At 37.1% G+C, this 27,053-nt stretch overlaps 1 protein-coding gene across 1 annotated transcript in view; it reads right to left on the minus strand.

The window, feature by feature from the left end:
• LOC107754849 (pro-neuregulin-3, membrane-bound isoform-like) overlaps positions 1-27,053 on the minus strand; it is a gene marked incomplete at its 3' end in the record, with an annotated part of 357,957 nt that overhangs the window by 31,371 nt on the left and 299,533 nt on the right. The window contains exon 3 of the mRNA XM_016571457.1: positions 12,350-12,423. Within this exon, the coding sequence (XP_016426943.1) occupies positions 12,350-12,423 (74 nt within the window). The remainder of the gene's footprint in view (positions 1-12,349; positions 12,424-27,053) is intronic.

A 27,053-nucleotide genomic window follows, 5' to 3' on the forward strand; every position in this document is an offset into this window, starting at 1 on the left:
GCGGCGCAGCTCCAAGAGAAAATGGTAAATGGTCGTTGTTCAGTTGAAGTCGTCTGCATCCAAAACCTAGGCTGCTGACATGCTGCCTATCAGCCAATGACTTCGCAGGCAGCGTTTGTTCATGAAGGTAACTCATGAAACTGATATCGGACATGTTTCTGAGACAGCTTAATGTTCAATGATCTACAACAAAATAGAACGAGCTTCGGTGATAACTAAGCAAATATTTAATTACTTAATAATACTGATTTCTCGCTAGAAATAACTTCAGACGCCATCTTTATTTTGCTCAACCATCACGGGATAGGACACACAGGATTGTGGGTATCAAGGCAGCGAAGGATGCATCTATTCTGCCTTTAAATATCTACCAGATGAAGGTATCTCAGGAGGCAGGAAGTGAAGCTAACATTGGATTCGACGTGTCTTGATGCCTTCCTACCTTGAAATGTGTCCTCCAAAGGCAGCATTTTCCAGTTTCGGATGCAGCCATCTGTTCAGCGTTGATTCTGCTCCGGTACCAGACACGCTTGTTCTGTCTAGTCGTATTGGAAACATGCTTGTTCTTAAGCTCTCGGTTGTTATTGGGAATATGCTTGTTCTTAAGTTATAGTTGTATTGTCGGGAACATGCTTGTTCCAGAGCAATCCGGTCGTTATTTGTAACATGCTTGTTCTTAAAGCTGTAGTTGAATCGGAAACATGTTTTTATTAAGTCTATTTGGTGCTATTGAGAACATGTTGCTTAAACTTTTAAGGTATTGAAAACATACTCATTAGGTCATCCGTTAAAGGCAACACGATTGTTGCTACAGGTTATGCGGGTTTTGGCAACATGCTTGTTTTGGTCAATTGGTTAAGGGCAACATGCTTGTTGCTTAAGGCTTTGAGATTTTGCTATCAGTTTGTGTCGGGGGATATCAGCATATGGTTTTGTTTTGGGGGCTTATTGCTGCTCTCCCTGCTCTCATCCATGCTAGGCTGCATGGATGCGCAGGGAGTTCTTGCCCAGAACAGAACCATACCGCCAATCCAAACTGTATGCTAATTGTCAATCATCTTTGACGATAGTGGTCCTGACAGAAATTTACATTGGCATCATCTGTATTAAAGACAAAATAATCACTTCATCTGATATTTAAGTGAATAAAATAGCCTTGACAGCCTTGGAGATCCACAACTATTGACTTTGTTCTCTCTCACCGGACACGTGTGTGTGTGTGTGTGTGTAGGTGATGCAGGGTTGCCAGGTTTTTGCAACAAAACCCGCCTAGTTGCTACTCAAAACTAGCCAAAAACTAGCCCAATCGCATTTCGAGGGAGGTTCCCCAGTAAAAAAAAAAACATCACGTTCCAGGGGGTAAAATACGCGTTTTTCGGCGGGGTTCCTCCGGTAAAATTTGCATGCGTTATTGGGGTCGCTTCAACCCGCAGACATGAAAAACAACCCGCGGCAACAGCGTTAAAGTAGCCCAATTCCACGGGAAAACTGCGGACTTGGCAACACTGAGGTGATGTAAAAGATGAAAACAGGCATTTGGACCAAAGCACTCTGAGGCAAGGGAGGGGAGACTCAAAATGTTTCTAAACTTAAAATGCATTTTTGTCCCATTTGCGTTTGTGTTATTTTACTACTTACAAAGTTATTTAAAGTATAAAACATTATTTACAATACACAGCATGGTTTTTAATCATATTTTTTAGGGGGGGATAACCCTAAAACCCGCCCGGGATTTCCGCCTATGCCTGCTGGTAAAAGCACAGCTACAGTTTTACAATCATAATCAATTAACAATTAAAGAAAGAAAGAAAGAAAGAAAGAAACAATCAAACAAACAAACACATTGCCTCACTCCTTACTCTGCCTCATACTCATACTTTTGTTGGATTTCCTTGCCCTTTTCTCTAATACAAACAATAATTACAAATGAAAAATATCAGAAATGGTCACACTGGCATGGCTGAGCTGTCACAGCTGGACAGATAAAGTGTTTTGCCACCTTGCTTTACAAATCAGAGATTAAAGTAAGCTCCTGAAAGGCCAGCCACAATGTTCACCCAAAACCCCCACCTGCTTTCACTGAGAATTGCCACCGAATTTCACACACATTGTAGCTCAAAAAAAAAAGAAAAGAGAAAGAGTGTGAGATATAGAGGATGACAGAGAGAAAGAGTGAGACAGAGAAAGACTTTGTGAAATCGAGGTGTAATGATTCCAAGATGCACACGACCCCCACAACATCATCCATGCACAGCAGCTATAGACACACAGACAGCAAATTAAGTTGTAAAATATAAGAAAACATTTTGCCAATTGTTTAATTATTGACTCTGTAACTGTAACAAATAATTTGGCCATCCCTTCATTGGCACTCATCCTGTCTAATGGGAGGATTGAGGGTTGTGTGTCGCACTGCAGCTTGTCAAAGTCCGACATGATAATTAAAAGCGTATTCATCTCAGCTCTGCTGTTCTGTCCAACTTGGAACAATATTTGGTCCTGCAATGTAATGTAATCAAGTGCACTGAATCCTGCTTTAAACAAATTAAGAGCTAGCAAACAGTACACACAGCTTAAGAGCGTTCTGCCTGTGACACACATATTCAGCATTTGTTGCACACACACACACACACACACACACACACACACACACACATAACTTGGCAAAGTAATATTTAAATAAATGATTTAAAATACATTTAATTAATCCTGCTGAACTTTGCCAAATATAAAATGAGTTAATTTAATGCCAAAGCAAATCTTATGCTCTAATGCTTTGAAACTACCAAATTGTTTTTTTTTAAATTATTTTTAAATAAATTTTTAATTAACTTGAATTAATGACTTCATGTGAATTCATAATGTGAATTCATTATTGTGAATTCATAATATGCACACCATTTAAAGATTACTCAATATTTTTTTGAAATATTTTTTGAGTAAACTAATATTTTAAAGGAACACGCCACTATTTTTTAAAATAGGCTCATTTTCCAACTCCCCTAGAGTTAAACAGTTGAGTTTTACCGTTTTCGAATCCATTCAGCCGATCTCCGGGTCTGGCGGTAGCACTTTTAGCTGTAGCTTAGCATAGATCATTGAATCTCACACATTATCACAGTTTATTCACTATACTTTAGAAAACTGTAATGAAATTTGATAAGAATTCAGAGTTAAACTGTGTCAGAACAAATTAATCTTGATAATGTCAGCTAAGCTAGAGCTAAAAGTGCTACCGCCAGACCCGGAGATCGGCTGAATAGATTTGCAAACGGCAAAACTCAACTGTTTAACTCTAGGGGAGTTGGAAAATTAGCCTATTTTCAAAAATATTGGCGTGTTCCTTTAAGTAAAAAGAAGCTGCACTGCCATTCAAATATTTGGTGTCAGTAAGATCTTTTTAAAGAAATTTATATTTTATTTTGCAGTGATGCCTTAAAACAGTTATTTTAAATATTAAAGACATTTCACAATATTACTATATTTATGATCAATGAGCATATATATATATATATATATATATATATATATACCAAAACCAAAATGTATTTAGACAAGTTCAACATTTCACACATTATCACAGTTTATTCACTATACTTTAGAAAACTGTAATGAAATTTGATAAGAATTCAGAGTTAAACTGTGTCAGAACAAATTAATCTTGATAATGTCAGATAACACTTAAGCAAAACATGCTCAGGTCAAAGTGTCTGAAGTTACAGTGCTTCAGTCCAAAAGAAGGGAAATAAAGCAAATCCATACATAATAAAAAAGTGCCTCACATGGCTCCGGGGGGTGAACAAAGGCGTCCTGTAGCGAATCGATGCATTTTTCTAAAAACAATATCCATATTCAAAACGTAATAATCACTTTAATCTAGCTTGTGCCAACAGGAAGCAGCTCCGGGAGGGTGATGTAAGATGTCGATGTTGCGCATGCACCAGTGAGTCTCATGAAAACCAACGTTTGTTTACAGGAGCAAAGAAAGCAAAGTTTCCTTACTTTAGCAAAGGAAAACCAGTCTCCTCTTGGCTTATATCGAAATCCTCTGACATTCTTCTTTACAAATCCTTGCTTTGTACTTCTAATCATGGTCAGGTCAAAGTGTTTGAATAATTTTTGGTCCCAAATTTTTATAAGTTTTACTGGTAGTCCAATGTATGAAGTATTTTTGGGTATATGTCACAGTTTACTTTATTTTGCTATCCTCACTTACATAAATGATCTATAGTGTCCTGCACCCACTAGTAAAAAAATATCAAAAATGATATCTGGTGCCTGAATAATATTTGGTTTAAAAAAAAAATATAAAAAATTATATCTGGTGTCTGAATAATTTTTGGTTTGACTGTACATACATGTTTGCTTTTTAAAATATACAACCTTCTGAAACCCCCATCTGCATCTTTGGTGAGCCAATGTGGGGCTGTAACCCCAAAGCTGAGAAGCTCTGCATCAGAGATTAATGAATGTCATTACTATCTTCCTCATCCAATTCCAAATAAATACACTGAAGTACAAAGCACCTGCAGCACTAATTTAATTTCATGAAGGCTGTCAGGATTTTATCTATAAGTTGTGTGAACAACAGTTCCTATTAACTTTCAAGTTAGAGACTTAATAAAAAGTTCACTAAAAGTTCACCAAAGTTGATGAGCCAGTTTTACAGGTGGACTTCTGTAATACCCACCTGCCAATCAACATTAGGGTCTGATGTCAAACAGCACTTTATCTGTCTTTCTTTTTCCATGTTTTTGCAGGCAAATGCACACTCACGCACACACACACACTCACGCACGCACGCACGCACGCACGCGCGCACGCACACACACACACACACACACACACACACACACACACACAGGTCTTTGTGGGCAGACTGGATGTGGGTGACTCATCAGTATAGCTGCCTAAGGCTACAATCGGTCTCAAGGATATTTTCTCAAGCATTTGAGACAGTTTCATGACATACCTGTGGACGACACAGACAGGAAAAAAAAATGCAATGTCTAAATTGGACAGCTGTATGCGATGAGAACAGGCAGGGCTATGGGATCTCGACAGTCATGAATAATGACTATAGCGGGTGCAAAATGGTCTCTCACTGGCTCATAGGTCATGTTCAACTAGAGCTATGCTAGGGATATGGTTGAGTAAAATGATTTGTGGCCTGTGGTCTTCAAATAGGATCAGAGGAATCTATGAAAAGTAATAGGCCATGTTTAATATAGAGGATATCTAGTTCTATGCTATGATACTCTCGAAAGCATTGTCCACAGAACATTTTGAGTTATATTCAGCAAACACAGGCTAACTGTGTAAGTTGTGCTCCAATATGAGCAAACAAAGTTAGAAGCAAGCATGGCTTGTTCACATTTGATATAATCATTGTACTGTATGTCTCTTTATTGAGTGAGGGTATCAGACGCTCTCAGCGTCTTCAAATGTGCTAGAATGAGCCATTATGATCAGGGGCGGATTTAGTGAATTGGGGGCCCCAGGCAAAATATAGGAATGGGGCCCTATACATTTGCACACATTTTCCTAGATCAACCTTGAGGTTCCATTTTGTTGTTTTCAGCGAAAGCCTGTGTGCAAAGGCTGTCTAATTCTAAACTTTAAAATACATGTGGTACTCACAGTACAGCCGTACACCTGCAGCCACCACGGACTCGGACGGTTGTCGTGGTAATAAACACCGTAAATAGCAAACGTTCGCGTGTCCGCGCTTAATGCGCATATCCTATATGAAAAGCATTTTAGGGGGCCCTTGGCTTTTGGGGGCCCTTGGCTTTTGGGGGCCCAAGGCGGTCGCCTACCTTTGCCTAATGGGTAAGTCCGCTCCCGATTATGATATCCATTTTTATCAATCTACTACCATTAAAGCCATGCAAGCATAACGTCTTCTGCTGAAGCACTGCCATGACCTTTATTTTCACTTCGTGGTCAGTATTACCATCAGTTTAAGTAGTAACAATGAGACATTTGCCGTAACGGCTGCCATTATAAGTGAAATGGCAAAGTTTGTCCAGTATTCTGAGGTGGAATTGATCATTGGATACACAGAGGCAGCTGGCGGACAGACGCAGCAGGATAGAACCAATTACGGTCCTTTTCTGCTCCCTTCCCTTCTGTCTTTACTTTCCTTTACAATTCATGTTACATCAGAGTTACAAAAGTCTTTTATGAACCGCCAGAAAGACTGTACCTGTCAGAGCACTTTCTCAGCACCCCATTGTTTGTCATTGTAAGGATGATGCTGTGTTCCTCCCAGGTAATTATGGGTAATAACTCTGAAGTGCTCGTGGCTTGTGAATAAAGGTGAGGAGAGGATGCCTACAAGGCTGATTGACAGACTAAGGGACGCTGGGGAGATTGAGAGGCTTAGGAAGAATTATTAAAGTAGAGCCTCATAATGTTTAGACACTAAGGAGGCCAGAGAACTGACAGAACCCAGCACTGTGAAATGAGAGGAGGTCTGCCAGTGCAGACAGATCTGAAAAGCCGCAGAGGTGTGTAAAAACCTTGAACAGATGAGATGAGACAAGATGAGAGTGTTAGTTACAAAGTGAACTTGATATTTTAAACTTTTTGAGATAGCGAGTAAAGGAAGGGATTCTGTAGATTTAGTTCAATGATGCATCACGCAATTCTGGAGTGAGCCACAAAATGTAATATTCAGAATTGATAATAACAACAACACTCATTATTATTTATAAACTATATATATATATATATATATATATATATATAGCTAAAACGGCACAAGGGGCACAATTTAAGCAGAATGTATATAACATAATAATAAATATATTTAACGCATTACACACACACAAACAGACACACACACGCTGGAGCCTTCAAATATGTTTAACAGTCAAAGACAAAGGCAGAATGACATTTGATTTACACTGAACAGAAGACGCTATTTTATTTCTATTTTAGCATGGCAAAAAAATTTATTAAAAAAAATCACAGAATTTGGCAAGATTTTGCAATACTAGGGGAAGTAACTGATTAGCAGTTTTCATTTAAATGCGAAAATGTAAATGCGAAAATGTAAGTCCTTGAAAAACCAATCAGGTACAACTAAAACATAATATAATATAATACATAATAAAAAATATAATATTTACATATTTTCTATGCTGTTTATAAGAATACATGGCTCCTTTTAAATGGATGTCAATTGAGAAATTAATCAAGAATCATTTGGAATTGGATTTTGACTCAAAATTGAGTCAAATCCCAAGGTATCTAAAGATTCCCGCCTCTAATAGTGAGTGTGACATTTCCTAGTGATTGCATAGAAATCATATCAGCTCGATTTACATAATCTGCTGCACAGAGAATCACGAATGAACATGATGCCATTGTCTTTGGTAACTAATCATGCCTGTGACTTGCCCTTTAAATGAAAAGTTACAAAAGGCCAATGACACTGTCATCTAGTCAGAGAGGCTGAAATGATGACAAGAAGCTCTTGTAGCCGAAATCATTCAAATATAAGGAGCCCAAAGGCTGTGAGAACCCACTCTAATCAGCAAGTCTGACAATTACTTACCCCCTCTCACCTGCTGCCTTTGGCAGAGCCATCATCACAAAGAGACTGCTAATAACCACTGACTCACTTTTCAGTAAACAGACACTGTGATCAGCAGGGAATCTAGGCAACCAAAATGAGGGATCTTTTCTCGTAAAGCTTTGAAATTAGGAGGAGGCCCTCAAAGTAACAATAACAAACAGATAACTCCACAAATAAACAGCAGGTCTCTTCGGAGGTGCGTGAAATTGAGAGCTAATAGGTCGCTGTCAATCAAGCCGAATAGAAATGTATGCAGCACAAAGTGGTGATGTGTATTAAACCCTGAGTGCATAAATCATGTTGTACATGATTTCTGAAAATCAGATGCATTGAACACTCTTGACATTTACCGGAATTTTTGCCAGATGGATGCTAAATTGAGTTATCATAGGAAAATGCAAAAAGATGACTGTCTTCAGGCAGGTAGTTAATAGAAGCTCAACAGGTTAAAAATTAGCTTCGCTACATGCATTTTATTCTCAGGCAAGGTACGTAAAGAAGAAAAATAGCCCTTATAACCCTGCCTACATGGCAGGTTGCCAAGGAGACTGTAACGCAAGAGAACATGGTGACAATATACAGTAGAAATCAATCAGCATACAATTCACATATTTTTCACTATGAAGTGGGCTGACAAGATCTAGATCTCACTGTAAATGACCCATCCAAAAGCATTACCTCAGACCTGGATAAATATTTTACAAGTGTGAACAAGCAGAATTACACTGGGCCTCAACAGATGAATTGCAGCAATCAGTATTACATTTCCCTTTATGCTTGTGTTACACTTTCCCACACGGTAAGGTAAATTGGCTCTAGAGACTGCAATCCATTAGTGTGTTGCACCAATGATGCTGCAATTGCCTCGTTGCCCAGTTTGTGTGATGATGAAAGGCAAAACAGACACTTTATCAAATTACATGCATATTTGGTTTTGAAAAAGTCAAACGATGAGGAGGCAGAGAGAAATATTTAAGTAACAATTGGGTAAACTACATTAATAACATTTTGAAACCCTCAGTGCGTCAAAGTCTTGAAGGGGCAAGATTATGCGAGATATTTTCTTTTCTAAGCCACAGGGGTGAAGTATATTTTTGTCATCAAATATAAAAGGCAGAAACTATGATTCAACTGTAAAAATTAACACTGCTTGAATATTACTTGCTATTTAATGTGTGGTAACTGTAGACAAACAACGATGATCAAGAAAGGTGAAAAGATAAATAAAACTAGGTTCATGTGTTTTGTCTCTTTAAAATGCACAACTGCAAATGATGCTCCAAGAGCACATAAAATATCTGATGCTTTAAGACAAAACCCCTCATTCTGTCCTATCTACTGTGAAGGGGAAAAGGTATATTTGCCTTTATAATGTGCACTTCTTTCCATCAAATGGATCAAGAACTGATGGTAGATCAAGACAGCGAGAGTCATTTTAGTTTAGCTTAAACTACAGATGGAAATGAATTTGTTCCATATAGGAGATTTTGATCTTGCAGACTCAACACAATGAAAAAAAAAACGTATTCAGAGAGGTCACCGATAGAGACTACATGCACGTTTCAAATAGCATGTCTGGCATTATCCTCCAATGAAATGGACAAAAATAACATTTTATTCTTTCTTAATTCACTTGGAGTGCAAGCATGTGATGTTTTGTCTTGCAAATGTTTGGCTTTGGCTGCTTGATCTTAGTGCTATCCTGGAAATGACTGTAATAATTCAGCATATTATGTTCTTCTTGACCTTGGGTCAGGTACTCTGATGAATATATATGACGCTGTGAGACATAATGAAATGGTTGGATGTAAGCAAAAGGCAGAAAAATGCAGATGGAAGATAAGTGTGTCTAACTTCACCTAATCTTACCCTGTGAAGATACCAGGAACAGATGGCACATAACTATTCATAAACTGCAACTCTACCCAAAGAAATTATATAACTACAGAGCCTCCACCTAGAAAAGCATCCCCATCCCAAAAAGACAACTTAGACAACATTGCATCTGAAATAAAAAAACTAAAAAATTTATAAATGTGCTTTAACAAAAATACACTGCTTTCAAACCCTCAGACTATCTTGCCTCTTAGGCTTTTATTGTAAGTGCATTACTATAAATGCATTACCTGTTCTATTTGACAAACTGAGGGATGAGCTGAAATTCTCTTCTCTGCTAATAAACCACAGGCCACAGATTTTTTTCAAGCTTAACTTGAATTTAATCCAGAATGTTTTTAGTCACGTTGAGCTTATAAATAAGGTCTTTATGAAGTTTAAAAAGTATCATTTTTTCCCTTCAAAATGTACTTTAGCTAAATTGAAAGAAAATGCTTCCCAAAAATAATATTTAAAGGAATAGATCACTCACCCAAAATTTTAAAATCATTTACTTTAAACCTGCATTACTTTATTTCTACTGTCAAACACATGCAAAAAAATTAAAATAAATAAAAGCAAAACTGTATGGACAAAAATAATTTGGAACATTCTTCTTTTGTATTTTATGCAGGCTTGGGATGACATGAGGGTGAGTAAATGATGACAGAAATCTATTTTTTTGGTGAAATATCCTTTAAGGGTATAGTTATTGTTGTAATTGTTACCCATGAAGAAAATGAGCTAGAATATGGAGGGATAGAGACACAACAGAAAGGAAAAGAGCTTGAAAATGTGTGATGAAAGTCATGGCTGTGTAACTCAAGGACACAGTGATCCTGGCTGTCCCTCTCCTCTCTGAATGCGGCACAGGAGAGACTTTGGCTATGTGTGTGCCTGTCCTGTCAGTGAACCCATTACTGGCATCTCAAACTTTAAACACTGAAAGCCTGTCTACTTTTGTTTCTGAACTGATGAAGATTGTGTGAATCTGAAAAGGTAAGAGTAACATCTGAACAGAAGGGATACCAGTGAGATTACAGAAATTTAAGAGGTGTAAAAGCACAGTAAGTCATCCTGTATGTGGAGGGTCACATGTACAAAACGATGTGTCGTGTCTAGTTGGCCAACATAAAATATGCGTGTGGCTTTTATTTCACTGGCTTTCATTTTTTTTTATCCATTTGTCAGGACACTAAATTATCCTTCAACAGAGCTATTATTGTCTGAATTGTGTGGTAAGCTCATTATTCACAATTTGCTATTGTGACATGTCTGAAATTGGTTACTCTGCTGTGCTTAATTCTATTTTTCATTTGCCCAATAGGTGGCTCCTTGTCTCTGTGCCAAAAGTGATAAGAAGTGGCTAAGACTTGGCAGACTTGTAGTACAAATCTGTGCCAAACTCTGTCATGGTGCCATTCAGAAGATTACAGTGTTGTTCATTAACCTTCAAGTGAAGTAGAAGAAACATAAACAGAACAGAACAGAGCAAAATGCTATGTTTATGAACAATGCCACACACACCATAATGTATATAGATAAATATAGCTGCAAAGTAAATATTTAAATTAAGTCATTGCCTTTTTTTCAACACAAACATGCTTCCTTTGTGTGTAAATGGGTTTTTTGGAATTAGATTGCAGTGGTGGAGTTACTGTATGCTGCTCCGCATTCTAGCTCTCAAAATCAGGCCTACAAGATGAGAAATGCAGATTTTCTGGGCATGTTAGCACTGTAACCTGATATTTTACAATTCCTTTAGAGCGGTAGAAGCATAAAGAAATGCAAGCTTATGGAATGGAAGATTAAAGAAAAAAATTAAATTGGGAAATATATATATAAGAAATAAAAAAAATCCTTAGTATAACAGATCAGGAAAATGTGTCTTTCTGATCTGTTATACTGAGGACATTTTTTTATTTTTATTATATAATATATATTTTTATTTTTCCCAATTTTATTTTCTATATCTTATAATATGCAGAAATATGAGTTTATATGATAAAAATAGATCAATGTGCTGTACTAATACTTTTTCTGGATATGAAACATGAATGTTAGCCTGTGATGTGGGCATATGAGTGTGGATGTACAGTATACACGTTGGTTTTTGTTCAGTAGAAGGGTGTGTACTTTGCATTCTCAGCTGGTAGGATTCACCAATTACCATGTGTACACGGCAAATTCTTGAGCAGCTCATTTTATTATCCTTCAAATAAAACGGTGCTGATAGATCTGTACGAGAAGGTCAACAAACAGAACCCCTCATAATCATGCTTCATTTGTGACTCATCAAGTGGGCTTACTCAATGCACCCAACACGCAATCATTACCTATACATGCTCACACACACTCACACACACACACACACACACACACACACACACACACAATGTATGCATGCAAGAGCACACACTCACTACCTTATTCAATAATATGGTATACATCATTCAGAAAAGAGACATTCAGGTTTGGTAGAAGCGTGTGAATATACGGCCATTAGCTGAGTGGGTGGGAAAATCTAGAAATCTGTTCCTGTCAGGAAAATATGAAAATGTTATGACATTTTAGTAATGACAAGGTTTCTATGACAACAGTGTCTGTAAGACTGCAAACTGCAAAGCCTTGTTGTTATTGGCAAATGAATGCATAAATGCATTATGGTCCACAGAGGTTAAGCATTCATCTAGGTTAGAAGCTGAAAGTTATATAGCCATTTCTCTCTGTTCACATCCGTGACCCTGTACACTGGAAACAATTTCAAAAGGACTTTATAATACATAGACTGTACATGGGGTATTTTCTATTAATTTCAGACACAGCAGAGTAAAAATGTATGTGTTTACATGCATCTGATTTATTAAAGCAAAATGCAAGAGCACTCACTTGGATCAGACAGGATGGAATCAGTCTTGGGCAGGAACTGGTCACAACGAATGCCCTGAAAACCCTCTTTACACCTGATTTGAGAAAAAGAAAAGAACGAAAAGAAAGACAGTTAGTAAACTTAAATAAAAATAAAAAGCTGAAAAGAAAAAACATGATAACATGAGAACATGATCGCAAATCAAATCACAAACCATAGTGACAAATGCGGACAGGGAATGGAGCTAAATCCAAATTGAACTGAAACCGTGATAACCTTACTGTAATCAAGGCAAGTTTTTTTTTTTTTACTAGAAAACAGACAACTGGAAATTATTTTTTGTGGTAATCAACACTGTCACAAGTGTTTTCGATTGAGCTTAACTTAAATTGAACCTGGAATATTCCTTTAAATCCTTTAGGTCACTCTAATTAAAACACTTTTTAGGGGCCAGGCTGGTCCCTGTGCATTTCACAACAATGAAACTCCTAGACATGGATAAGCCAATCAGAGTGAAAAATGTTCAAGGCTTTTCTGGAAATCATATGGGAAATCCACATGTGCCATGTCATGCATCTGTTGCAGATGGCAGTAGATTGATTTGGAAGTACATGGGCACAGCGAGTTTGCTGATTTTCTACCTCAGCAAAGCCCTAACTGCTTGAATAAGATCTATCTATGTTCACTAAATATGGAAATGAAATGCTTGTCTTTTATATAAGAAATATGTATGCCATGTCCCTCCAAGCCAAGCTGTTTGCTCTCTCTCCAGCCCTCTTGCTCATGTAACTGCCCATGTGTTTCTGCCTTTCTCACTCTTTCCCTCTCTCTCTCCATCCTGTCATCACTTTATCCTCATTTTTCCCTCACTTCTTGACTTTTCAAAGACACTGGAGGCTAATACCGCTTTCAGCTAGTTGAGTCAGGAGAGCAATGTGACAAAGAAAAATGTCCCTAGCTCTAAATGGCAGAGTACAAACAGAGCATATGCATATGCCATGTACACGAGCCTCAACAGATAGCATAAGCCTTTGTTGGTTATACAGCACATTTCATCCTTTTACAGAGGATCAAGAGCTCAATTTAATGCTGCATATTGCTTAGGCTGTATGTTTCCAAGTTCCCAACTGAAAAATAAATACATTTTAAAGACGGAATATTTTCTCGTTTTTTACATTATATACAACATAAATAAATATAGAGCATTTGCCTGGATCAGCAGCTTTCTCTGAGCTATTTATAGTTACCATATGATATTGCTTACTTTTCATGCCATTTTCACAACTGTAGAAAATGTGCTTTGTTCCGAAAGAAGGACTTAAATTGTAATATATTAATACAGTTAGAGCGGGAATGAAGGCTCCGTCTAGACAGCATTCTTGCAATGCACCTGTTTTGGAGAAAAGCAATGAGAAGAGCAGCTCTTTTGTTTTCAACTGAAATAAGAAATCTGCTCACCCACATTATAATATTATGAATTATAATATATCTTATTTCGTTGGTCCATTGGATCAGATTGCTTTCTTACCACAAGCAACTGCTCCAGAGTTAGTTTTCAATTGGGCTGTGACTACCTCATTCAGGCAATCTTGGGCTGATTATTTTGGTTTGAATCTGAGAGTGATTGCTGTGAACCAAGGTGTGAAAACGCCCTTAGGCAATATATTTTTGCTTCACCAACAACAGCAGTTTTAAACAAGGCCGTAGTAGACCCATTGCATCATAAACAGTAGTGGTGTTTTGTCCCAGAATGAATCAATGTTTTGAATAAATTGGTTGAATGAATGATTGAATGATTCACTAATAAAGACCACTGCTTGTATTCTTCCAGAATGATTCAGTTTTTTTGAATGAATCAGTTTAATGAATTATTTAATTTATCTAAAGACAGGCACTTGTCACCACCTACTGGCGTAAAGATAATCTGTAATCTGCACGATTCATTGCCACCACTAATGGACAGACTGACGGTCTGTCAGGAACTCGCAAACACAACAAGCAGAGTGATAAAAAGAGTGAAAGTCCCAGTCCTAGCTGATCATTCTATCAAACTACTTAGTATAATTCGCTACATTTTCCAAGCCTTGAGTTCTCTGAAGTGAATTGTTTTTAATGTAACAGCCTGTCTTTTTGTCATGTACAAATTAAGCACTGTTACAAATGTGTTGCTGTGCTCATGGAACAGACTTACTTTCTGTATCGTTCTGGATTTTTTTTCCTTATAACCAGAAGAACCACAGAAAACTGGTGAAATTTAATAATTTTGAATACATTTGAATAATTGTCTTTTCTCACTCAAACCCCAAAATCATAAGCTTACCAACAGCAACAAATATTCATTGGGCCTCATTCATGAAATGCAAGCAGAACAAATTTCTAAGTAAATTGTTCATAAAACCATTCTTGCGTAAATTGTTAATGTGCCAATTTACATAAACATGATTTTACGAATGAGTTGCACAGAAATTATAAAAGACAGTGTTTCCAATAAATAGCATTACAGTGATATAATTTTTACACCCTTGTCCAATCTGATGTTAACAATTATGACTCCTACCTCTATAGTAGAAATCTGCATACAACTAATTGAATGTAACTGTCATGTGTGCCGTTAGTAAAGATTTTACGCTAATTGCACACAAGGAGCTATAGAGGGCTGTGAGTCAGTAATCAAATCAGTGGCGCAGATGGGCGACTCTGTGCTTTACAAAGCGCATAAGGCATGCCTAAGGATCTGTGGTCAATTAATCTCTCCCCAATTAATGTGTCCACAGGCAAGTGAAACTGATAAAGATCTGTAAGATAAGAAACTAATGCAGTACAAATTTACAGAAGGAGGATCATTAAAAGAGAGATCAAGTGCTATGGCAGCATTGTGAGGAACAGTCATTATGGGCACAGTATGAGCTGTGGCAATTGGCAAACAGTGGCAATTAAAATGTGGGGAATGGAAGGAAAGAGGTGGAGGTGTGGAACTGTGCCCAAGAGACCACATTTGGGCTGCTTGCCTCCTTTTATCTTGCCCCGCACAGACATTTTGTTCACAGGCTTGATTTATGGGGAATGATGATACATGTTTAACGCAGTAGGAGGCTTCCTGTTGCTCAGCATACGGCCAAAGCGGAGGCCTTTTCTTTCATACAAAGCTTTTCTTCTCTCTTGTGCACATAGTATAGTGTTGCGGTTATTTTAACATGAAATACTGAAACACATCTCGGACGGGTGTGACAATGTCTTTTAATTGACTAGGCTATGGTCAAACCTTTCATTTCTAATGTTCTATTCTTTTTTCTTTACTCCATGAGGCCCTGTCATGTTACAGGACCCCCTGTGTGAAATCATTCATTTCTTCTGTATAATACAGGCCTATATAGTATATGTTGTCTTCTTGTCACTTTCATATTCCTCCCAACCCTATCATTTTCCTTGGAAATTTTGCAATGGAATATTCATTAGTCTCTGAGACCTGCAAAATAAAATTGTATTATTTCTCAAGGACCCAGAATGTATTGAGTGTTGCCTGGCTTTTAATTAGCACCACAGTCATTAATTAGCAGGAACAAATGGGGGAGAGGGATGGGACGCTGGAAGGAGGTGTAGATCATTCTAACTAAGAGGCAGCTTTACAGGCACAGATAAATATAAATACTAAGCCTCCAGCTGTCAGATTCTTGCAGAATGTGAGAAGAACATGCGCATTTAACTATGCACCGCTAATGATCAGGCTTCAGTGTGTTTATCACAACCAGAAAACCATGTGAACCCATTTATGGTGTTCATAATTTCATAATGGGAAATGTAACAGACAACAGTAGAGAAGCAAAATGCATAAATACCAATTAAAGCAACCTGATAGTTTATCATAAGAACCTTTAATTAAAAGGAATGAGATCTGGAGTATGTTACCAGGCTACTCACACAGGCGTTTTGAGATTTAGAACAAGTTACTGTGTTTAATCATGTTACGTGTACTCTGGCTTCTCAGCTGTTCTGTTTTTTTTAAATGTTGGAATTCATGTCTGTTAGTCTAAAGAGAAGCAAATCATAACCAAGACATTTGAGATTTGTGATTTGTTTTTAATTGCTGCATAAGCATTTACGCCACAAATCATCCACATTAAGCTGTAATTCCATGAGAGACAGGAAGCATCCAAATGAACTGACTGGGATACAGTAAATATTTAAATCAACAGTCTTTTTGCAGGTTACATCGTTACGCCAGTACGTTGCGACAAGTAACTGTCTTCATGAGTGAGTCATTTGAATCAGTTACAGATACTTTCACACTTGCTAATTCATTAAGGAATAAAACAAGCAACTGTCTTCATAAATGAGCCACTGAATTATCGATTTAACCAATTAGTTCAAAAACGATAGTTCAATCAGGAACAAAACAAGGGACAGTGTTTATGAGTATGTCGATGAATCATTATCTTAACGGATTTGTTCAAAAAACTGATTCATTACGGAACACACCACCACTAAACGTGTGGCATTTGATTCTCTTGTTGCTTTGTTTGGAACTTTTTTTGTTGGCTAAGCTAAAGACAAAATAACTCCAATTTACTGTTGCATAAAAGCAATATCATTGTCATGAATCCGGTCCATGAACTTCCGTCTGCTTACCATCAGAGGTCACCCTTTCCATTACATTGACTCTCGCACTACACAAACTGTTGCATATCATCCCGGACTACATATCCCATCATCCATTGTACTGATTGCACACAGCACTGATTGCACACAGCTGTATCTAATCACACATTCACTATATAACACTCACTCAAACAACCATTCACTGCCGAGTATTGTATGCGCTTATCGCCAGCAGTGATAGCTACTCTACAGAGCCCTCGTTAGCTTCCTAGCCTAGCCTAGCCTAGTCTTGCCTTGCCTTGTCTGTTTTCTCGGTTTCTGATCTTTGCCTGTTTTCCTGGATTTATCCCTTTAGTCTTGCCCTTTTGATTCTGTTCGCCGTTCGTTGACCTTCGCTAGCCCTAGGATTATTCTTGTGTCTTGCCCGCCATATACCTGTTCGCCATTGTTCGACCCTGCCTGTGTTTCTGACCTCTCTGCTTTAATAAAGCTTGCACATGGATCTGCATGTCTCACGTCTTGTCAGCCCCGTAACAATCATACTAGTAATAGTGCTATTTTCCCCCAAATATCAAGTATGGCTGCAACACAACAGCAACTTGTAGGTGATGTTAACAAATTAGATTAGGCTTTTGAAAATTATCTTTGTATTTCTTATGTCTTAACTGAACAGTAAACAATATTTGGAGAGTGTGAATTATAGAACAGACATCTAATTAAATAAGGCAGAAAGTGAGGCAGTGTTTGATTTAAAGTATGAAGTGGTTTATGTACCAAACTTTTAAAAGCACCCAGTGGGATCGATCCAGATTTGACATATGACAGAGCCAATTTCCTGGACCTCAAACAAAGCAGAAACTATGGATTTCTCTTTTGTAACCTTTGACCATTTTGTACATGATCATACACCTGTGGCCACTTTCAACATGCACACAAAAAGACGCAGATTCAATTGATTTTCAGTGGTGTGAATGGGTATTTAAAGTGCCAAGCCATTTCCCCGAGCCCCAAAATCACACTCAAGACCAATGGACATCGCAGCGACTTGTTCTGTTTAAACTATCATTATCACAGATCTACACGGCATCATCCAATGAGCCTGACAGTGCACTAGTGAAGTATCCATTATCGTTAGCACAGAGGCTAGCATTCACCTGCTGTGATCTGCTGAATTGACTGAAGAGAACTGTGAGAGGGTACAGGTATTCTGAAGTGCTCTCAGAGAGCCATTTTCTCTGTAGTTTTGCAGCCCTGGTCAACCTGGCAGTATGCTGGGAAATGTAGACAAGAGAGCGACTCTAAGAACATCTCGGGCATCTCTGTCACTGGCCTTTCTTCGTATGGTTAATGTAAATGGGAGAAAAATTAATAGGTCAGTTTTATTTGGTACCTTGGAGCTCTAAAAAGTTTACATTAATATTCATTTTACATTTGACTTTATGCTATCAGATTATAAGTATTAGAATACCTCAGTGTAAATGGCTATAATGCACTTTTATTAAGGAACTAACTTTATAAAATTGCTACAATGCACTTTTATTAAGGAACTAGCTTATGTTAATACAATATTTGGTCTTCAATCTCAATATAAAATGATTATCCCTCTCCACAATATTCAGCATTTTTCTTTCTTTTTCATCTTGACCGCATTGGTTCAGCAATAACCTTGTCTCTGAGCTGATCGAATAGCACTTATTATCACTGCCAAGAGAGGGTCTGATTTCATGTTGGCTGTCTGAAATCTAGTTTCAGACGCTGGCAAATGCGCTATCCTCTGTTGATGAAAGTTAGAGGATAATATGAAATAAGGGAAAGTAATTCAGACCCATTAAATGTATTGTATTTAATGTGATTTAAGGAAATGGGCCTTCTTTACTACAACCCAGGCTCTCTGGAAAAGACGTGCCTGTGGTGACATTTCTGCAAAATTATATTAAGTTGTTTTGTACACGTTTTGCAACACTTTCACAGTGAAACGTCTAGTGAGTGGTGCATTCAGATTGATCCGAAACAGATGAACGTGACTCTGGCAGTGTTTTATTATGCTTCTACAACTTTTTAATTCTGTTTTATCATGACTGTTTCACACGACTTGTACATGAGCCCTGCAATGCAAGTTCAACGCTGTACCAGGTGAGCTACCAAGCAAGTTTACTTCAAAAAAGCTGTACATGTGGAGCTGGATATGTGATGCAAACGTCAAAATGTATAAGTTTACAAATCATGCACATCAGCATTGTGCAAGGAACTGTGCGAAAATAAGTGTTTATTAATTGATAATCTGCCAATAATTCAAAATTAGTTTGAAATGGAAGTTGTTGCCACTTTACTGTCATTTCAGCTGGAAACTGCAGTTAATTGTATGTATAGGTACATGTATAGGCCTACAAAAATGTAGGCAGAGGCACATTTATCCAATGAGCTTAGGTTGCTTTACTCTTATGCAGGGATAAAATGTGCCATCTTGATAGCTTATTTTGATCACATGGGAATGGATGTATATAAACCAAGAACATTCACAGTACCAAGACTAGCAACTATCCTTGTACCATTAAAAAAGCGAGGAATGTTGTCTTGCCTAAACTAAAGCCTGGAATTGGACATGACATGAAACCCTGGAATGGACATGACTTTTGTTCAGATTTTTGCCCCGATTTGGGATTTCACAGAGTAGTATATGTTGGGTACAGACTCAGATTTTATTTTTACCTGTCAGAGGATATCAAACATGTTTAATATTTTAAGCCAATTTTAGAAAACTTATTGTTTTAATTTGTCATGTGTCTCCTATCAACGGGGCATGTTTCTCCATGAGTATTTTGTGTTCAGAATGACTTGAAAGCCTGGTAGTGTGTGATCCTCAGTGGTTTAGTGGATGATGATCATGCTTTTTTATGTAACCATTTTCAAAGTAGGCTAGTGTATGATGCCTAGTGTTTTAAAATCTGCACAGATTTTAAAAGTCATGTAGTGTATTCCAGCCTTTAGGTATGCCGCATATAATTTGTATACGAATGTGCTGACTTTGAGACCTCTCTTACTCCCCTTTTTTGCCGCCCTGGCCTTCTTAAATAATTTACATTCTGGTGTCAGCAATCCTGAAAATAAAAGATAACTCGACTTGTCTCGCGTACTTATGCTCACCTTTGGCTGACCCCCCTCATTTCAAAACATGAGTGGTTATGCATGGAAAGCTAATTCCTCTCTTTCCTTTCTGAAGAAGTGTAAGGGCCTCTTCTAGAAGCTTGACTCAAGCTGTGCATGCACTCGTGTTTATGTTGCCATCAACTTCAGGCCTGTGACAGGTGTTCTTTTAACTTTTAACATGCAATTTCAGTGGCAGCCAGCAGATGTGAGAAGAGGCGAATAAAATGAGATGACTATTGCACAACATAAATCAAAGATCCAACAGAGAACATATGGAAACACTCATATTGCCTTTTTAGCAGCTTTGCTCAAATCTACCCAGCCGCAGCAACTTACTCTCTATTACAGCGTAAATACACATAGCTAAACACCATGACATGAGACTGTGACATGTTTCCTCTTTCTCTTTATTTGGTAACCATAGGGGATAAGCTTAAAGCAACAAGATGCATGAAAAGAGCCACTGGTAAATACAACACTCAACCCTGTCATACTGTCACCACAGTTATGAGACTAAGCTATGGAGAGAGATAGTATGATTTTGTTAACTAAGCTGTAAAAAAAAAAAAGCTGAATGACAGTAAATAAACCGTTAACTTTTAAGGTCAACAGTCAGTTGCAACAAACTTTTTCAGAAGATATTTTGAAGATTGTTGTTAACCACACAGTTCTGGTGAGTGCTTACCTTCGTTGTACAGACCAAGAAAAAAAAAAAGAAAAAAAAGAAAAAGAAAAGAAAACAGGCATTTCTCAAAATATCTTCTTGTAAGTTCCACGGGAGTTTCAGTAAATGATGACAGAATCTCTTTAAGAAAACCCCCTTACAATTATTATAGTTTTCATTTAGGATGCAAGAGGACATTCAAACTAAGGTGGAAAATGTCTGTCTGCTCTGTCTGTTCAATAAAAAATGCACAGTGATCACTGGCTGTTTGTTTCATGTTGCAATTTTAAATAATACTATAAATTGTGATACAATATCATTCAAAGGTTTTGATAAAATAAGAGTAATTTAAAAAAAGAGAAAACATTCATCTATTACATTTCTTACAAATTACATTTATTTTAAACTGTAATAATATTTCACAATATTACTCTATAAATTATATATAATTTAATTGAATGGAAAGAGCAGCTTTGACCTTTAGCCCCCTTCAATCTGTTGCTTCTGGCAGAACCACAGTTCTGCTCTTCTCTTTCTATGTATAAAACAGGGAGAAAATAGGCTGGTGAGGCCTTGGTACATTCACTCCAACATGTAACAGAGCCTGACCGCAGCGTGAGCTCCGCGTACATGCAAGAGCTCAAGCTGCCACAAGTGTGATGTGACTGTTGATACACCCCTTCAAAAAGAAATGCCAATGAAAGCTTGATAAGCAAAGCATTGAAAATCCCTTCTTATCACCCAGCCTCCTCCAGAGCATTCAAACACCTTTATAACCAGACCTCTTATCTCTGCTTTTTAAATAATGCTAACCACTGGCATTTTTTAAAAATCAGATTTTGTCAAGTGGATGTTATGAATCTGTTGATTCTAATCTCAAGTGATGCTAGTATGTTAATCTGAGTTTCAAGTCATTCATGTCTTGACCCTTTTGATGTACTTGTTTGATGGATTTGATTTTTGAAGCAGCCAGATCAGAATGATCTAAATATGATCCAAATACAGGCTTCAATGATCACAGTGCAGATCAACATCAGAGCACATTTACAGAAACATTTAGCAAGCTATATTTAGACACTTAATAGAAACACAGAATTCAACACATGATAAAACAGGATTAAACATGACATTGTTTAAAAAAACAAAACAAAAAACAGATTCAACTGATTTAAACAGTCAGCCTCTTCCCTCTTCCCTTTTTCATATACATTTCATTGTTATATATACAGTAATATAATGTGCGTGGAACTATTAGAATTCCCTAATGGACAACTGAGCTTTATATTCTGGAGCCCAGCATAATACTTCAAATGGACGATCACTTTTGATTTGGGTAAAAAAAAACATCCTTTTCAATGATGTGTGCACATTATATGGCAATAAACTTTGGAGTTGAACATTTTCCCTCCTTTTATCTCTTTTCATTGTACTGTAATTATACATGCATACACAAATGCTATACGAAAATAATTATGTCTCATGTCAATAGCTGTTAAATGAAGCTTCAGCACATTAAGTCAAGCAATAGGGAGAAATTAGCTTAAAATAGCTTGTATGAAACAGAACAGTCTTGTGAAAAGTGTTTTAGTCAATGCTAATTACAGCACAAAGTGTGTATTATAATTAGAAAGTTTTCAAAAATATTTAATGCAGAAGTAATAGATTGCCATATTACATCTGGAACACTACATCAGAATTCAAAAGTCAGGTAATGCAAAACAGCTTACATAAACCATCAAAAACACCTCCAACAAAACATGACTTATTCATCACAAACAAGCTAGATTTCTAAGTTTATTCATTTAAAAAATTGCATTAAAATTTGAATGCAAGTTCTATGCAATTAAGCATGAAAATGCTGATAACCAACCAGTTGCAGGTAGCCACTGATTTCCATAGTATGGGGCAGAAAAAAAAAATACTATGGAAGCAAGAAAATGAACACAAAATTAAAATTTTTGCTTGAACCATCCCTTTAACTCAATGCACATTTTAAAGAAATGCATTTATCCAACTAAGCTGCTATGACTCTTGAATCGATTTCAAAAAGCAGAATATACTGTAACAGAAAATCTGGTTTGACATTACTTATCTTGTTAATATCTTGAAATAACCAAAAAAGTAAGAATATTATTATTATTATTTTGTATTTTATTTGTTATTTCTTTATTTTTACGATAATTTTTTGCTTTATTTACATTCTTTATCTAAGAATTAAAATCAAGCTTTTTCAGGCCCCTCCATTTAACCACTGGGGGAAAACGTTTTTCAAAAGTCTTATTCTTGACTCCCAGTTTGATTCCAAGAAGAGTGAGGAAACTCATTAAGGTGACAGTGCAAAGCAGAGAAGAGGGTGAAATAATTAGAACATCAGAAGACGAAGCTTACACATCTGCTCTAGCCTGCCTCGGGACTGGCTCTGTGGTTTGATATTAATTACAGGCACTCCGACACAGACACACACACACACACACACAAACATGTACTTATACTCACACACTCCACTCACAAACATCTAAAGCACCTTGCTAAAATAAGAACGGCAAATTCATGGTCTTCAGGGTTTCAACCGAGAGAAAAAAAGGAATGTATTGTTCTGGGAGAAGAGAAGAGAGGAAAATTAAAGCAGTCTGTTTTGTGGACTGTGTTTCTCAAAAACCTCACACACTACTCGAGGGCCCTTGTAAGAGGCATCAAGGTTTTTTCCAAAACCATCCAAGCCATTCATCCTCCTTGTGTTAAATTACAAACATTTTGTGAAAAAAGTAGCTTTTACGTTTAAATGATATCAAAGTGTGACCTGTTTGTGAAGTAAAATATGAGGGCCAACGTCCAGAAATTGTTTGGGAAAGCTTTGCTTCACAAGCCTTGGCATTTCTGCAACCAAGCCAATTTCTATAAAGTCCAGCTTACCACAATCAAGGTGTTTACTGTTCTATCATGCACTGTATAATACACAGTCACACCTTATTTTAAGGTCCAATTCTCGCTATTAACAAACCATTAACTATGACTTTTGCCTCAATAAACTCCTAATTTGCTGCTTATTAATAGTTAGTAAGGTAGCTGTTAAGTTTAGGTATCGGGTAGGATTAGGGACGTAGAATATGGTCATGCAGAATATGTGCTTTATAAGTATTAATAAACAGCCAATATGTTAATAATAGGCATGCTAATAAGCAACTAGTTAATAGTGAGAATCGGTCCCTATACTAAAGTGTTACCATAGATTTTTACATTTACCTGACACAGCATCTGATGAAAGACATTTTACATATATTGCACTGTGCACTAGCACCTGAAGCAGACAGTAAACAGACACGAGTGTGAGCTTCAGCAGGGTCTCCCTGTCACTGTTCTGCTATAATGGACAGGAATCGAACCATTACTATGCTTCATTAAACAAATTTACATTGATTTGTCAGGTAGTTAACAGCTGTAAGGAGGTCCTGGGAAAAAGAGACCTCAGCAGGAGTCATGTTATGGAAGAATGTGTGGTGAATAGGGTCAATATTGCCCTTAACTAATGCTAAGTCTTAAGCAAACTGCTGCTCTGAGCATAAGGTAGCTGTTAAGTTTAGGTATCGGGTAGGATTAGGGACGTAGAATATGGTCATGCAGAATATGTGCTTTATAAGTATTAATAAACAGCCAATATGTTAATAATAGGCATGCTAATAAGCAACTAGTTAATAGTGAGAATTGGTCCCTATCCTAAAGTGTTACCTACACTACTGTTCAAAAGTTTGGGATCAGTAAAATTTATTTGACCAAATGCAGAAAAAACAGCAATATTGTGAATTATTATTATAATTGAATTATATTTATTTGATTTTAATACATTTTAAAATGTAATTTATTCCTGTGATGTTAAAATGTTATTTATTCCAGCCTTCAGTGACACATGATTCTTCAGAAATCATTCTAATATGCTAATTTGTTTAATTTAAACAACAGTTTTAATTAAACTGTTGTTTAATTTTTTTGTTTGTTTTGTGGAACGCTTGTTACATTCTGTCAGGTTTCTTTGACGAATTTGAAGTTCAAACAGCATTTTATTTGAAATATATATATATTTTGATGTAACATTAAAAATGTCTTTATTGACACATTTGATTAATTTATTGCAGTTATGGTGAAGAATATTTGTCACCAAAATCTTTTCCCTAAAATTGTAACCCAAACTTTAGAACACTAGTGTACTGTATATCAGGAAACAAAAAAATGCATAATGTGGTAACATCATTGGTTTTATTCAAGACATTTTTTTTAATTTAATTTAACAGAATCAGTCTGATTTCACTGGGTTAAACCATCAAAATGCATTTTAAGATTTTTAATGTAAAAAAAAAAAAATGCACAAAACTACATTTTACATTACGGTTACTGTAGTAAGTAAGTGCTATAGCAACAAAAGTGGGGGTCAAGTCAAACATGTTTTTGCGGAGTCGAGTGCACAAGCCCTTGAACCATTCAGCTTTTTGGGGGTGTAGTAAACCAACATCATAGATGAAGAAGGGATGTGAAAGAAATACAGTGGGTACGGAAAGTATTCAGACCCCCTTAAATTTTTCACTCTTTGTTATATTGCAGCCATTTGCTAAAATCATTTAAGTTAATTTTTTTTCCCTCATTAATGTACACACAGCACCCCATATTGACAGAAAATTTAAGGGGGTCTGAATACTTTCCGTACCCACTGTACGTGGGGAAATAAAATATGTGTGTCAGACAAAGGAAGAGAAGGAGAGTGAGGGGGATAAAATGCATGAGTATCCCCGCATATTGCCTGGGTGCTGGTTTGGCTGGTGCCAAGTGAGCCCAGGCTCCATCTGCCCATGTTAGTACAGGCCTCTGAGGGGATAACTCCACTGATGAGTCCCTGTTCATTCCAACACTGACAGATGCCTATGGCGAGAGTGAGAGAGCGGGAGAGAGAAAAGAGAGTGTTTCTCATTACATAACTAGAGCCAGGAACTTACACAATAAGTCATGTGCCAGCTTGTGTATTGTTGGGCTGAAGGCTCGGGCCTCTCTGACAGAAAAACTTGGCATGAAAGAATCTCCTGGTGATGGGAAAATATCTACCTTTATATCTGATGGTGCATGGAGGCATCCACCATGACAAGCATCGGACTCAAATGCCCATCTGAAACATCAAGTCAAGTGCATCTGGCTGTATGCACTCACACTGAAAGCCTGATTCAGCAGCAGCTGTCCTGTGTCAGTAGAGCGCATTACCTACTATAGCAATGTGTGGGGTGACATCATGAACAAACTGAAGAATATTTTGGAACCCTTGCTGCAGTGACCTCTTTTTTTCAGTAAAAAAGTTTAAATGTTCTAAAACACTGAAAAAAATGTTTTGTCAGGTAACCTAAAAGATATGCTTCAAGCTAACATCTAAATAAATGATCCAACTCAAAAGTATGATTTAGCATCACACTATACAGTAGGTTACACCAGTGGCGTAGCCAGAATTTTATTTTTGGGCGGGCCTGGGCAAAAGTGAGCAGGCACTAGGCTAACTAACGGACGGAGTCCTGTGGTGTAGCGCAAATCTGCGGCCCCCAACCGCGAACTCAAGGTGACACTGAAAATTCTCGGGAATCTCAGGAATAAATTACATTTTAAAATGTATTAAAATAGAAAACCGCTGTTTTTAATTGTAAAAATATTTCACAGTTTGTGTTTTGTGTGTTCTACTGTATTTTTACTTTTGTAGTTTTGATTAAATAAATGTGGCTTTGCAGACTTCTTTCATAAATATTCATATTAATAATCTTTCAAAACTTTGGAACAGTAGTGTAAACTCTTTATTTAGAAGATGTTTAGATCTTGAATGCCTCTTTTTAGAATTTTCTTTTAGTCAAAGTTTTAAATTTTAAATTCACAAAGAGCATTCCAAAACCCTAACATGTTGTATTTCAACTTAGTGCTTTTTTTCTTTCTGAAGTACATCAAATCTCAAATGGCATTAAAGATCAAATGGCTTCACTGTTTACTATGTAGACTTCCTGCTTTCTTGCTATTTAGCTACGAAAAATCTGCCTTCCTATCTATTCGCAATAAATCACATGGAGGTCAATGTTGTGTATGATGCTTGTTATGAAGCCATGAGAAATTGCTTAAAATTGAGAATATGATTCCAGTGACAGAATGAGCATGTAGAAGGTTAGACTGGACGCCAGTGAGATGGATCCAACTGTGTGGGGGTTTGCTATCTGGAATAGCTCCGTTAAAAAAATCTGCTCTGGTCCTGAAGTGGGCGGTTTGCTGCTGGTGATCCACTCCATTTGAGTGGGCAGGAGTCTCCC

The sequence above is a fragment of the Sinocyclocheilus rhinocerous genome, unplaced genomic scaffold, assembly GCF_001515625.1.
Source record: "Sinocyclocheilus rhinocerous isolate Xijiao unplaced genomic scaffold, SAMN03320098_v1.1 scaffold922, whole genome shotgun sequence".
Classification (NCBI taxonomy): domain Eukaryota; kingdom Metazoa; phylum Chordata; class Actinopteri; order Cypriniformes; family Cyprinidae; genus Sinocyclocheilus; species Sinocyclocheilus rhinocerous.